This window comes from Phoxinus phoxinus, assembly GCF_949152265.1.
Source record: "Phoxinus phoxinus genome assembly, chromosome: 22".
In the NCBI taxonomy this organism is placed as follows: Eukaryota; Metazoa; Chordata; class Actinopteri; order Cypriniformes; family Leuciscidae; genus Phoxinus; species Phoxinus phoxinus.
Genome location: NC_136897.1, coordinates 4,306,636 through 4,320,459, shown reverse-complemented (window position 1 = coordinate 4,320,459; position 13,824 = coordinate 4,306,636). Strand labels below are relative to the sequence as shown.

Here is a 13,824-nt window from a genome sequence, read left to right as displayed (position 1 = left end):
AAAGGTCCTTAAAGCCGACCACAGCAAAAGAACCAAAACCCACAGAGACACTGACTGAGCAAACACATGTAGTAAACAACAGGATAAAAAAAACGACAAATTAATTCCATGTTTTTTGCCACAAAATTACGTTTTATTATGTACGGAAAGCGCAAGTCCCGCTCAGACGCACACACATTCAGTACGGATACACTCTTCTCTGATCATTTTAATCAGTAAAATAGTTTAACTTAAAAGCTACATGACATTTCTCACTAGCGAGGTAATAACGTTGCTTTTCTTGAAGCAGGTAAACTTACAGTTTCGATATTAGAGAAGCTGCTGCCGAACACTGTTGAGAGACACACAGACTTAATCTCTCTCTCTCTCTCTCTCTCTTATAACTGCATTATAGAAAATGTTTTTGCCACAAAACTATGTTTTATTATGTACGGAAAATGTCTTTAAATACATCGTCTGAACAATGTCTTCAGGTGAGGTCACCGTAGTATATGCAGAATAATTGACTCCAGGCTGTTGAGTTATGAGAAAAGGATGTGCATTATTTTCTAATGCTTCAATTGCCGTAAAGCAAGTCGTGATTCTCGCGAGTTTTGTCGGGGGCGCCACCTCTCAAACTTGCATTGCTGGTTTTTCCCATAGACAGTATATAAACTGGACACAGCAACCCTATAGATTTCAACGTAGAAAAGTGAAGCCCATTAGAAGCACTCACTTCCTGATCGCCAGGCGAACTGCGCAGACTCAAACTGAGCTTGACGACGTAGATGTGACGTGAGCCTGTCTGACAGCTGTCAGTCTTCTAGTCGCTGTGCCGAGAGAAATCTGAATCATTCCCTTCCGAATCTCAGAGACGGAGAGCGTGAGCATTAGCTGTCCATGAGCTAGCAGTAGGAGCAACTTTATCACTCTCTGTGGGGTTCTGTCTTGACTTTATGCTCCACGTCCCCCGATTGCCTGCGAGCTTCTCCGCCGGTCTATACGGTAATTTCTCGACTGTGCGACAGAGAGTCGAGTGGTTATGACGCAATCGTTAGCCTATTTTTACAAAAACTGCTTACGGTGCCATAACTAAATGGAGTAATGGCCAAAGTAATGGAGCCTGTTATACACTGTCGTGTTTCTTTAGAAATAAATAATGGACAAATGGAGTCTTTGGACGCCTCAGATGTAAAGTTATCGCCGTCAAAGTGACGCCAAAATGAATGGGAGTCAATGGGATGCTAACAGCAGGGGATGTTCTGCTACAGTGGCGGCTCCCGGGGAGGCTTCAGTTTCCGGCGGATGGATTACACCCTTGCTTTTTCCCACGGCGTCCCCCCCCAGCTTTGCTATAGGGATGACTCGCCGTACTACGAGTTCGTTTCCCATCTAAATGACTTTGAAGCTGTTATATTAAGGTACAATTCTTGCATAGTGTACCTTTAAAAGCAAAAGTAGTTTCAACCAAGTATTAGTGAAGCGACTAACCCGCATGTATATATATATATATATTTTTTTAAATAGTGTAATTGTTTGTTCCTTGTATTTTGTTGGTTTAAATATTACAAAAAAGGTGGGAAAAGATCTAACCACAATATGTATTTATTTATGAATAGACATACAATAGATAGTCCTTAATTTCATTGAGATTCTACGGTCAACATCATTAATGAAATATTACGGATTTGTTAGTGTCTTTTTGCATCCTTTCTCTGCAGTTCTTCATCTTGTGATCATGTATGGATCCTGTGAGAATAAAAGATTCATTTTCTATGAACGAGGACAAGAAAGAAGATCATCTTCCTGGAGCATCGTGTCTGCGGATCATGCTTGTTGGGTCATATCTGTTCATATAACCCAGAGCTGCGATGATGGAGTCACAAGATGAGAGTATACGCACAGCTCTGTCAATGATGCTCTTTCATTATTGTTCTCTTTCCTCATGTCTTTACCTTCTTAGCATTCTTCAGTTGGTATTACTGTTATAGTGAAACAATCTGAGGAATGTTAAAGGCGTCTTTTCAAAGGAATCTTAATCGAGTTATTCGAATTTCTGATTACATTTCTACTGCAAAGTTATTACATTTAACTGCTACTATATGTATAGATATCATTGATCATTTCTACTATACTATTAATAGGGAGACTACTAAAATATTCTAGGAGGGTCCCGAGAAACACTGCTTTTCCTCTGGTGCTCTTCGCATGGCGGTCAAAAATTATGAGTTTTTTAAATTTCAATTAAATGAATGTACTATATTTTATATTTTTTTATTGAATATTTTGTATTTTTAGGGGATTTTATGGTACCGAATTAAAACTTGACTCTTCTGTAGTTACATCGTGTACTAAGACCAACAAAAAATTAAAAGTTGTGATTTTCTAGGCCAATATGACTAGGAACTATACTCTCATTCCTGCGTAATAATCAAGAAACTGCTGCCTTACCAGCAGCGCAATGATATTACGCGGCGCCTGAAAATAGTCCCCAGCTCGGTAACTTCCAACGTGACCGGCGCTAAGTTTGTAATATCATTGCGCTGCTGGTACGGCAGCAGTTCCTTGATTATTACGCAGGAATGAGAGTATAGTTCCTAGTCATATTGGCCTAGAAAACTTTTCATTTTCTGTCAGTCTTCGTACACGATGTAACTAAAGAAGAGTCAAGTTTTAAATAGGAAAAATATCGAAACTCTTTGGTCATTTTTTTGAGAGAGATGCTAACCGTCTAATCAGATTCAATGATCTATGCTAAGCTATGCTAAAAGTGCTGCCGACAGACCTGGAGATCGTAGCCTGGGAAAACCCAGACCACTCTCAGTTGTAACTGAGTTAGGGTCTGGCAAAGCTCCATAGACAATTCATTTCCACAGGGGCGTCACCAACGGACGTCGCTCAAATGGCTCTGGGCGCAATTGGATAGATCTAAAACCAGTCAGAGCGACGGAGAAACATCTGAGACTCTCAGCAATTCTCTGTTTGTGTTTTTCAGGAAGATGTAGCAATGGCTTCTGGCGACTTTTGCCGTTTTTGTAAATGACAATTTTAAATCGCTTGAAACAGACGCGATAGCTGATTCGAACGAGTGATGTTCCACGGCGGCATCCATCTTTGTAATGTACAAAATCTGCGTCACCGTCTCTGCTCTGTCGTCATCGTGTAAAGCCCGCCCCAACGTTTCTGATTGGTGCCACGATTTCGACGGATTGGAAATGGGTTTCAATGGGCTCTTTGCCAGACCCACTTGCAGAGCAAATCTAAATTTGCCGGAAGTGGTCTGGGTTTTCCCAGGCTACGGAGATCGGCTAAATGGATTCGAAAACAGTAAAACTCAACAGTTTAACTCTAGGGAGTTGGAAAATGAGCCTATTTCCAAAAAAAGTGGAGTGTTCCTTTAAGTTTGATCTCTTTTCAAAGACGACACTTGGCAAATTATTGCTGAAGTGAAAAAAAAAGTTAACTTAAGTAACAATTTTACGTTTATTATGAAAATTTTTAATTTTTATATGAAATATATATTTTCAAAAACACGTTTTACTATAAAACTGCAATAAAATTAAAGCCATAGATCTAAACAAATTTGAGTTTGATTTCTCAGAAAATGAGCTTTCAGTAAGATTTTGTTTGGCCGCAGTACCAAAAGTTTCCACTAGATGAAATTCGTCTCCTATTCATTTTCAATGTGCTTATTTCTGACCAGGAGCACAAGAGTGACTGTTTTTTAGTACCATTTAACCTTTTTGAATCATGTCCATGATTTTTTTTTTTTGTGTTCATATAGCAAGTGCCAAAACCTTGACAAAGTTTCGTACCATTCCAATGAAGTAAAAAAATAAATAAATATTTTTCAGACAATAATGACCGAAGAGCACCAGAAGGCTATACAGTTACTGACGTTGGTTACAACATAATTTGAGCTCCTCACGCCAAAGTGCCAACTTAACGGTAGCTTTAACCCCTGATGGTTTCATTGTCTTTATGCTAACATTAACATTATTATTTTGAATTTTTTTTTGTAATGAGACTAATTCATGAGATAAAAGTATACAAGTGGAACTCGAAAAATTGTGCAAAAGTTAATTTAGCTTAAAAGGTGAAACTAATATATTATATAAACTCATTACATGCAAAGTGAGATATTTCAAGTCTTTATTTGTTATAATTGTGATGATTATGGCTTACAGCTTATGAAAACCTTTTCACAATATTCTAATTTTGAATTTGGGGTTTTCATAAGCTGTAAGCCATAATCATCAAAATTATAACAAATAAAGGCTTGAAATATCTCACTTTGCATGTAATGAGTTTATATAATATATTAGTTTCACCTTTTAATTTGAATTACTGAAATAAATGAACAAGGTTTCATCCAGGCTCTTGTCATTTCTAGGCTGGACTTCCATCAATTGCTTAGTTCAATAATGTCGATTGAAAAGTGGGCAAATGCTAAGATGAAATTAAATTACCGTATTTCTTTTAGTTGGAGTGGTTATGAAATCAATTTATAGACAACATATCGAAGCACTGTCATTTAACTGTCCAAACATACAGTCTTAAATATAACCAAGCTGATCATTTCATACAGAAACTTTTATTAACATACAAAGATTGTTACCTTATAAATGCAAAATGTCCTTTTGTATAAGGATAAGTCATGTGACAATTATGAACACTGTGCCAAAGCCTATAGAAATGTGCGATGCTGCGTTTAAAGGCATACATTTTCAATGACATCAAGTAACAATGACATTCAAATGACAGCAATTAGTTGTTTTGTTTTGCAGACACTAAAATAGAAAAGAGGAACATTTTAGAAATTAAACCAAAAAAGGTGTATAAAGTTTAAATATCACTAAACCAAAAAGCATGTAAAATGTAAAACACACATTTGGAAATGACAATCAGAGGAAAAGATTTCTCAAAATAGTAAAACACCACAAATATGGTCAACGTTTTTTTTAGGTAACTACACAATTTCAAGATAAAGGGTAGATTGAGGACTTTTAAAATGAAAGAGAGAGAGCGAAAGCAGCAAATGATGATAGTACTGTGCTGTTCATGTGTCTAGTCATCTTCGTCCTCTTCATCACTCAACACTCTCTTGTATCTGCGTTTCGCCGGGGCTGCGGGACTGTCCCGGTCTGAATCCAGGCTTCTGTCAAACTTACTCCTGGATAACGGATCCACGTGTGAAATATCTGTGAGAGAGAGACAAAAGATAGTGTCACCAACATGCACTGGAGGAAATCACTGAGCTTTTCCTGTGGGAAACTGATTTTGCTCAAATCGAAGACAAAAAAAAAAGATTCTTATTGCAATCTGACTAGCCAATAATAAAGCAATAAGCCCCGCGAAGCCGTGTTTTACAGTGGATTTAGAAAAGCTAAGGGGCGTTGTTAGGCACGACGCAGAGCGGTGTTATAAAACGGTTACTCCATAAAAATATTTATTTTAATATTGATTTTATTCATAAAATAAACAGCAGCAACAAAAAATATAGCGTTATAACTAGGGCTGTCAAAGTTAACGCGTTAATTAGGCGTTAACGCAACATCATATTAACGGCACTATTTTTTTTAACGCGCGATTAACGCAGCGCGTATTCTCAATTTGACCCGTGGCCCAACCCCTAGTTGGAGAAATGAAGATACACCGTCACCTCTCTCTCTCTCTCTCTCTCTCTCTCTGTAGAGAGGAGCAGCGCTTTAATTCAGTTAAACACAGATATTATGTTGCTTCTCTAATTTTACAAGTACTTATAGCAGAAATCACAGCACAGATATTGTCTTTATCGTATGTGTATTTGATTTCATCAGACGACGGCTCGATTATCAGGTTTGTTGTGCAGATTAACATCTTGGAAGGGAGAGCTGGTTATGTTTAATGGGTCGCGTTTCAGTCACTATTTCATATTCATTCCGTTGTTTGACAACAGAAACAGTAAAATATACCAATGAAAACAGTTTTATTGAGAATTTAGCTTCATCAAAATGGGCACAGAGAGAGACAAACTAATGTAATAATAAATAATAAATGTACATTTAGCATTTTCAGAAGAGCTGCCCTGTCATGCAAACATCTAAACATGTTTGTTTTAGTAAATTGCTCAGTGCAAAGAAAGAGGAGTAATGGGAACCTGGTATTTCTTTATTCTTTCTTCATGTGTCTAATAGACATGAACAAGTTCTTTGAAAAACATCTATGACCTTTGAAACAGGTCTCGTCTTCATGCTCTATGTTGACTATGGTTTCAATAATAAACATACATTTGCATAAAGCATCCATATTTATCCATGCCCATAATGATTGGAGTATTACAAACTTGAAAAGTATTAATATAAGGTACATTTAGAACAAATAAAAAATGTGCGATTAATCGTGAGTTAACTCATGGCAAGCATGCGATTAATCGCGATTAAATTTGTTAATCGATTGACAGCCCTAGTTATAACACATTAAGAAAAAAACACTTGCGCGCTCTTGTCGTATCCACAGACTGACCTCCGCCAAGCAATGTAGTTCCAGAGAGGTTGCTAAGCAACACACGCAGCAACAAAGCATCACAAACGGCAGCTGCGCAGTAACACTAATGTAATGCGCTCACGGGTGTATGTTTGTTGAGTAATTTACAACGGCTTCGAACGCGGCTCAACCAATCAGAATCAAGGACTGGAACTATCTGTTTTATAAAAATGCAACATGAAATGGCGCTAAAACTCAAAAATACTTTCCTCAAGCTCTATTTGCAATATTGGCATGCCAAGATGGCCTCTTTTCCCTAGCCATGACTGCGTCCACATTCTCCTCGTTCCCAGCGCACATTTAAAACCACAATTGCCAAAATGCGATTCACTTTGCTCTATTTGTTTACCACTAGCGCATGCTGATGATGCTTTATACTTCTATTTTAACTTGTGTCGTAGCCTACGATTCAATAGGTGTCATAATCATACTCCACATAAGTGTCGTGCACAACTTTATTAGATCCGTGTTGTACAGTGTGATTTGTAATGATCTTATAGGATTGGCGATATCGAATATGTAAGGGTTAATGCCCGTCGAAGTCCATTAATACCCGACAATGGACACCTCGAAGGGCATTCACCCGCTTATACCATGTTCACTTATATAAATTATTTATTTATTAATTTTGAACGGTAAACAGTCAGTTTCACCAGAACTCCTTTACTAGGTGTCCTATATCACTTTTTAATGAACACCCTGCAGCCAATCAGAATCGAGTATTCACCCAGACCATGGTATAATACACATTAACCTGCGTTCTATGGGCTTTTTGAAGTGCGCATGTGTGATATGGTCCTTATGTAAGCACATCCTGATGTGTATGTAGAGGAGGAGGAAATATACTGAAAACTCAGTCTTTCTTGACCCAAGAAATGATAAAAATGTGTTCTCTTCTCATGCAGCCCAAGTGGAAGGGGTACAATCAAAAATCTGTAACTGCGCGAGTCTGTGAGCCGACATTTTGGAATATTACACATTGGTTTTAATGCTTTATTTAACATCAAATGGAAAACTCGGAGTAAGATACACCAATGGTTAGATTTTGACGTCACAATTGGAAAATAAGCTGATTTATTTATGAAGTCTTGTAAAGGCTGTTTCCTTGCTTACTTATTGGGTTGCATTTTTGGGAGTTTATCAGTGTAACGGTGTGCATGTAAAAATTAGGGCTGGGCAAAAAAAATTATTTTTCGATTAATCGATTTTTTAAATGTGGTCGATTCAAAATCAATTCTCAAAGGCCAAAAATCTATTTTTTTTTTCATATTTATTTACCCATCACCCAAAAGCCAGTATTAGTTTTCTTACACTGTTCATAGGCTTGCAGTCTCCATGTTACAGCGAATGCTGTGAGATTTTATGTTTGTTTTTTCTTGGAAACTCTTCAGCCCTAGTAAAAATGCTCATTGACTTAACCGTCAATATTGTTCAGCTTCATTCACCGGCTATGAAATGCATCTACAGTTTAATCATCCTCTCACAGATAAACTGCTGCATGAAACTGCTCTAGATGTTTCTATTTATTTGAAGTACATTTCAAAACTTCACAAACAGCTTAAAAGACGTATCTTACATTTAGTTTAAAAAGTATTAAAATCATAACAGTCACCGCATTTACCACTGTAGGGACTATGTGAAAGACCTTTTAAAGACGTGTATTCATAAAAATCTAGATCATACCCCATTATGACAAAACATTACATCAAAGACTCATTCATTGCAATGGACCAGAAATGTATAGAGATGTTTGACATAAATTCTAGATAAGCTTCTGAGATGTTCATTACCTCTCTGATCATCATCATTATCTTCATCATCATCCAACACTCTGCTTCTCTTCTTTGAGATTCTCTTCTCTATACGATCACTGGAACACAAATCAACACATTTAGTTTAAGAAACTCATCAAATGTTTGGCGTAAACCTTCACAAACTTTAGTCACTGAAGAGTTTCCATCAATACTGGCACTAACCTTGGTTCCACAGAATCAGAACTGCCCTCACATGATGGAGAGTCTTATGAAGACAGAGAAAATCAGTTAAATCGATTCATTGGCAATTACCAAGTAAATACTTCATGATTGTCATTTTAGTTAAATCGCACAGTCAATACATTTTCAATAATATAGTGGCAAGCAGCAATTATGGGGCCAAGCACACCGATGGCATAACGCTTGATTGAATATAGCATTCCAGTGATGTTTTCAGGCAAAGTAGTTTAAAAGGTCGTACGCAGAATTAGAAAGTACTACAAAGTAATACAATTGCTTTTAATGTCTTGACCAATAGGTTGTGTATCATTTGAATTTGAGCAATTTCGATTCTTATTGATTCCCAGTTTCAATTCCAATATGGCAAAAAAAAAAAAAAAAGTCAAACAGAGATATGTATTCTGACTTTTTACAAAACATTCAGTTGCAGCTGAAAACCATGAACACAAATCAGCAGTCTAAAGAACTACTTTAATAATAATGTTTGACATTTATAGTTGTTTAGTCAGTAGTACAATACAACAAAAAAAGCTAATTAGCAATAGCACAAATAAATACAACTGAAGAAATTGAAATCAAGTGTAAAAATACTACATAGTTTTGTTTTTATACATAAAATATAGATTCATTCAAAGTTATTCAGTCAAGATTAGTGAGTGATTTTCTTTTTCCTTTGTTCTTTGATTAAAGGAACACGCCGACATTTTGGGACTTTATTTTATTCCCCGTATCCCCCAGAGTTAGATAAGTCCATACACACCCTTCTAATCTCCGTGCGTGCCGTAACTCTGTCTGACGCTCCCACCGCTAGCCTAGCTTAGCACAAAGACTGGAGGTAAACGGCTCCAGCTAGCATACTGCTCCAAATAAGTGACAAAATAACACCAACATTTTCCTATTTACAAGTGTTGATTTGTATAGTCACAGAGTGTACAAATAACAAGGTCACATGAGACACAGCCATCTTCTAACTGTATACATACTGTTGAAAATGTTGGCGTTATTTTGTCACTTATTGGGAGCAGTATGCTAGCTGGAGCCATTTACCTCCAGTCTTTGTGCTAAGCTAGGCTAGCGGTGGGTGCGTCAGACAGAGTTACGGCACACACAGAGATGAGAAGGGCATGTATGGACTTATCTAACTCTGGGGGATACGGGGAATAAGCTAAAATCCCAAAAGTTTAGGAAGATATAAGCAAAAAACTGCGCACGTTTATTCAGGGCATGAAAAAAGTAAAAATGTATCCGGCTCACCCTTTGATTCAGCAGAGGTGTGTTTCCTCTGGCGAGACAATAGCAAAGCTCTCAGTGCTTGAGTTCTCAGCTCTTGGTTATCCTCATCATCATCATCATCCTCCATCTCAACAGCCCGACTGGTGTCCTGGTTTCCTTCAGAATCCCCTTCAGCTTCTGTCTCAACCGGGTCCAGAGACACTGCTAGTTTCCTCAGCTGATCAACACTCAGACTGGGAGAAATCCTCCAGAAAGACTCCTGGTGAACGCAGATCGGATGAGCTTTACAGCACTATTATACTAATATGGAAGCATTGAGAAGCAGACTATATAAGCGAGAAGCCGAGAAGACACAAAGAAGCCCAAACCAACCTGTCCGTCTGAGGGTGCACGGATGCCAACTGTGCGCAGGAGTTTTTGGAAAGCCCGGTTCTCCATGGCATCCTCGTTCTCCTCTGTCAGAGGAACCAGAGCCACAGGATAAGAAACCCCTGGAGAAAGAGAAGCCATATTTGAAATGATTATACAGCTTATAGTAGGCCTACAGTAATACTGTTGAAGTGTTTGTTGTAGCTAGAACGATTGTTTTGTACTCTGTAATGGATTGTAAGCTAATAAACGGGTATGATTTTAAAACGGTTTCTTCTCAAAACAATATTTTATGTCCATGTCATTATTTATATGGTGAAAAGTCATGTAATAAGTGGTACAACTGTACATTATCTTGTCTGGGTTTCTTCACTTTGCATTTTAATGAGCTAATAACATTTCAACTCAAATTAATATTTCTTGTCTAATTATTTACAGTATGTGGCCATTTAACATCCAACTGGTTAATATTGAACCTGACAGCAGTCACATCGCAAAGTAATTTTCATAATGCTCTTTCTGTAAATTAGTTTTTTTTATTTATGAATAATGTTTTCAACACACTGATTTATATAACACTGAGTTTGGAAGGTCTTAAAGACAAAATCAAGTTTTTAATGTTGTTTATATGTCTTTACGTGTTTTTAATATGCTTTAAGACAAACCATGTCCAAATTCATCAGTCAACAGCATTGCGGAGTATTTTCTCCTTAAAACTGCAGTGAACCAAAGATGGTCTCAAAAATGTCTACCGTCACAAACACGTAACCAATCCCGTCAACATGTGTGGTGGGGCTTTTCCAATCATTATTTCTAAGGATGCCGATTGTTAGAAGGCAGCTGTCTGACTCGGAGATGGCGAACAGGAACATGGTTTGTGTAACATTAGCAACACATTATTAGCTGTTTGATAACGTAGTCAAGTCAAAAGCTAATCATATCAATTACTGTTACGTGTCGACTTTTATTAAAATAATGAATGGATTATATACAGCCTAGAAAGCCCACAAGGGCCGTTCCCTTTACAATCTCTGAAAAGCTGTCACTCATTCATTTCGATCTCACAAACCTCCGCTATAATCAATGAAGCTGCCTACACCGCACACTGAATATCTTATTTGTATTGTGTCTACACACTTTGGTAATGAGAAGATTGGCAAACGTGCAAACTCCGGTGTTTGACCGGTGACTGGATCCTGACTCCATTAAACGCTTCAGATTGGCCACTGCGTTCAAGAGATCAACAAACATGTCTGTGATTGGCTACATTGCTCACCGCAGCAAAACACATTGTAAATAGAAACATTTGAGGTTATGCAGAGCGCAAACGTTAAACGTTAGTCGACTAGAAGAGGCTAAGTCGACCAAAATTGTATTAGTCGGTTAATCTTATAAATAAATAAAAACTACAGGAAGTGGAGAAGTCACACAGGCCATTAGGGATGGGATCGTTAACGACCGGTCTTTGTGGTAATTACAGTATATCGGGCAGGAAATCCAAACTTTACATTGCTGCTTGCTCTAACCAGGGTTCCCACACCTTGGTTCACTTCTAATTCAAGGACCTTTCAAGGATTTTCCAGGTCCAATACCCCTCAAATTCAAGCACTTAATGTGGGGACACATTTCAAGTGAGAGCAAGGTTACATGGTTTCAGGCTATTTTTGCAATGTGTGTCAGTGAAACGTTGAGGTACCATAGTAATAGTTTCGTGCAAATATGAACATCAGGGCAACATACAACACAAGTACCTCACGTGGGAAACATTTAACGTAACGCATAAATGTGCGTAACTAATGTAAATCAAGCAAGCTAGTGTGCATAGGCCACGAAGTGTTGGTGAAATAACATTAGCGGAACAATATGGAATTTTTTCCAGAAAACTTCTTGCACAAAATAAATTCAAGCACTTTCAAGGACCTTTATCTATGCATGTTTATTGTCAAAAACTTTTCGGGCCTTGATTTTTTCCCCCCTGATATTCCACTTTCAAGGATTTCAAGGACCCGTAGGAACCCTAGATAAATGTGAGCTATTATTAGGAGCACATCCAAGTGTTTGTTCCTTCCAGACACCATCTAAACATTCAGTGTGGTCCGCTCAAATCCGTCATTTTCTTTCCAGCTCAAATGATATGCTACTGTAACAGACGGAGCCTGAGGGTGTTTGGCCGGTGTGGGACCGTGACTGATACTGTATGTTGGATGGGGAAAGAAAACCAGCTTCTGTTGCAGAAGTGCAAGCAAAAATTCACTGCATTTAGACTAAACAGGTCAATGCGTATGGAGTGATGCTACACGCTACAATGGACACAGAGCTGACCTGTGGCACAGTCAACATATGTGTCCATGTAGGCATGTCGGTTCTAGAGGGTGCCAAGCAGGCATGTGATCAGCTAATGACAAAAAAAAAAGGAAAACCTTTTACAATCTCATTCTCTAGCCTTAAAGGAGAACTCCAGCGCAAAATGAACCTTTGGTCTAATTACACATTGTTACCTAGTCAATCGTTATCTGAGATTTGTTTTCATGATTATCGAATGTAAATCGCTTTATCTCTAAAAACAGTTTAGCCTATAACGCTAGTATAACGCTAGTATATAGGGCATAGAGTAATGACAAATAAAAATCACTTGTTAATACCACTAACAAGAATCAAAATAGCCCCACACTAACACGGTAGCATAATGAGGGTCCGTACATGCAAACCGAAGCATTGAGAACTTTGTCAGTGTCCAGACAGTTTAATAAGAAGATATTTTATACATACAGTCAACTTCGCGTATACAGGCAGAAGCCATCTTTGAAAAACAGTCTCTATCAGTCGATCTACAAACGCATATAGAATCTCATATGGTCTCGTTCACATCTCACCAGTTGGATCGGCGTTCGCAGATCGACTGCCTTTGACTGTTTTTCAAAGATGGCTTCTGCCTGTATACGCGAAGTTGACCATGTATAAAATATCTTTACCGAAAAAAACGAGAAAACAAATCTCAGATACGATTGACTAGGTAACAATGTGTAATTAGACCAAAGGTTCATTTTGCGCTGGAGTTCTCCTTTAATCATAAGCAGGAGTAACCAAGGCTTTAAATCAATGTTTTATATCCTCACCGTCCTCCTCACGGTCATCAGCCGTTCTGTTGAGGCAATTCTGTAGCCACAGGACCGGCCCCGACAGACCTGTTAACAAACAAAACGTAAGTAAATATCTCAGCCTTTATTCAGAAAGCCCCTCAAAATCATGCCTGATCAAGTACCTTGTTGCTGTAAAGTCTGGACCATGTTTTTCAGGCTGTGGATTTTCTCTGAAGAAATGTTTCTACTCATGCTCTTTTGTCCTCCTCTGGCTGAGTTTTCAGCTCGATCCTCATGGTCTTCTTCATCTTGCTCAGATTTATCCTCTTCTTCTTCCTCCTCCTCTATGTCCATGTCCTTCTCCTGGGACTCTCCAGCCACATCAAAGAACTCTTCCTCTGTCTGACACACACATATATACATATAGGATGAAACTTTTCACAGTTCCTAGAACTAATGCCAGAAATACCTGATTTTTGACGTAAAACGTAAAAAAAAATGCTCACCGCCGGAATGAATTTAGTTTTAGTAACTCCTTTTGGAGGAACTAATTTAGCTCCTGCTTCAGAGTAGGGTCTAAACCAGCACTATAGGAACTACCAGTAACGTTAGTGTACGCGGATTGGCCGAACGTACGCGAAACG

General features: G+C 38.1%; 1 protein-coding gene across 1 annotated transcript in view; it reads right to left on the bottom strand.

Annotated features, from left to right (window-relative positions):
• Positions 1–4,463: 4,463 nt before the first annotated feature.
• Positions 4,464–13,824, bottom strand: part of timeless (timeless circadian clock) — a 50,923-nt gene continuing 41,562 nt past the window's right edge. The window contains exons 25-31 of the mRNA XM_079597697.1: positions 13,363–13,582; positions 13,217–13,285; positions 10,104–10,222; positions 9,753–9,990; positions 8,481–8,523; positions 8,295–8,374; positions 4,464–5,180 (exon numbers count right to left, since the gene is read on the bottom strand). Coding sequence (XP_079453823.1) covers positions 5,047–5,180; positions 8,295–8,374; positions 8,481–8,523; positions 9,753–9,990; positions 10,104–10,222; positions 13,217–13,285; positions 13,363–13,582 — 903 coding nt within the window. The 3' untranslated portion in view covers positions 4,464–5,046. The remainder of the gene's footprint in view (positions 5,181–8,294; positions 8,375–8,480; positions 8,524–9,752; positions 9,991–10,103; positions 10,223–13,216; positions 13,286–13,362; positions 13,583–13,824) is intronic.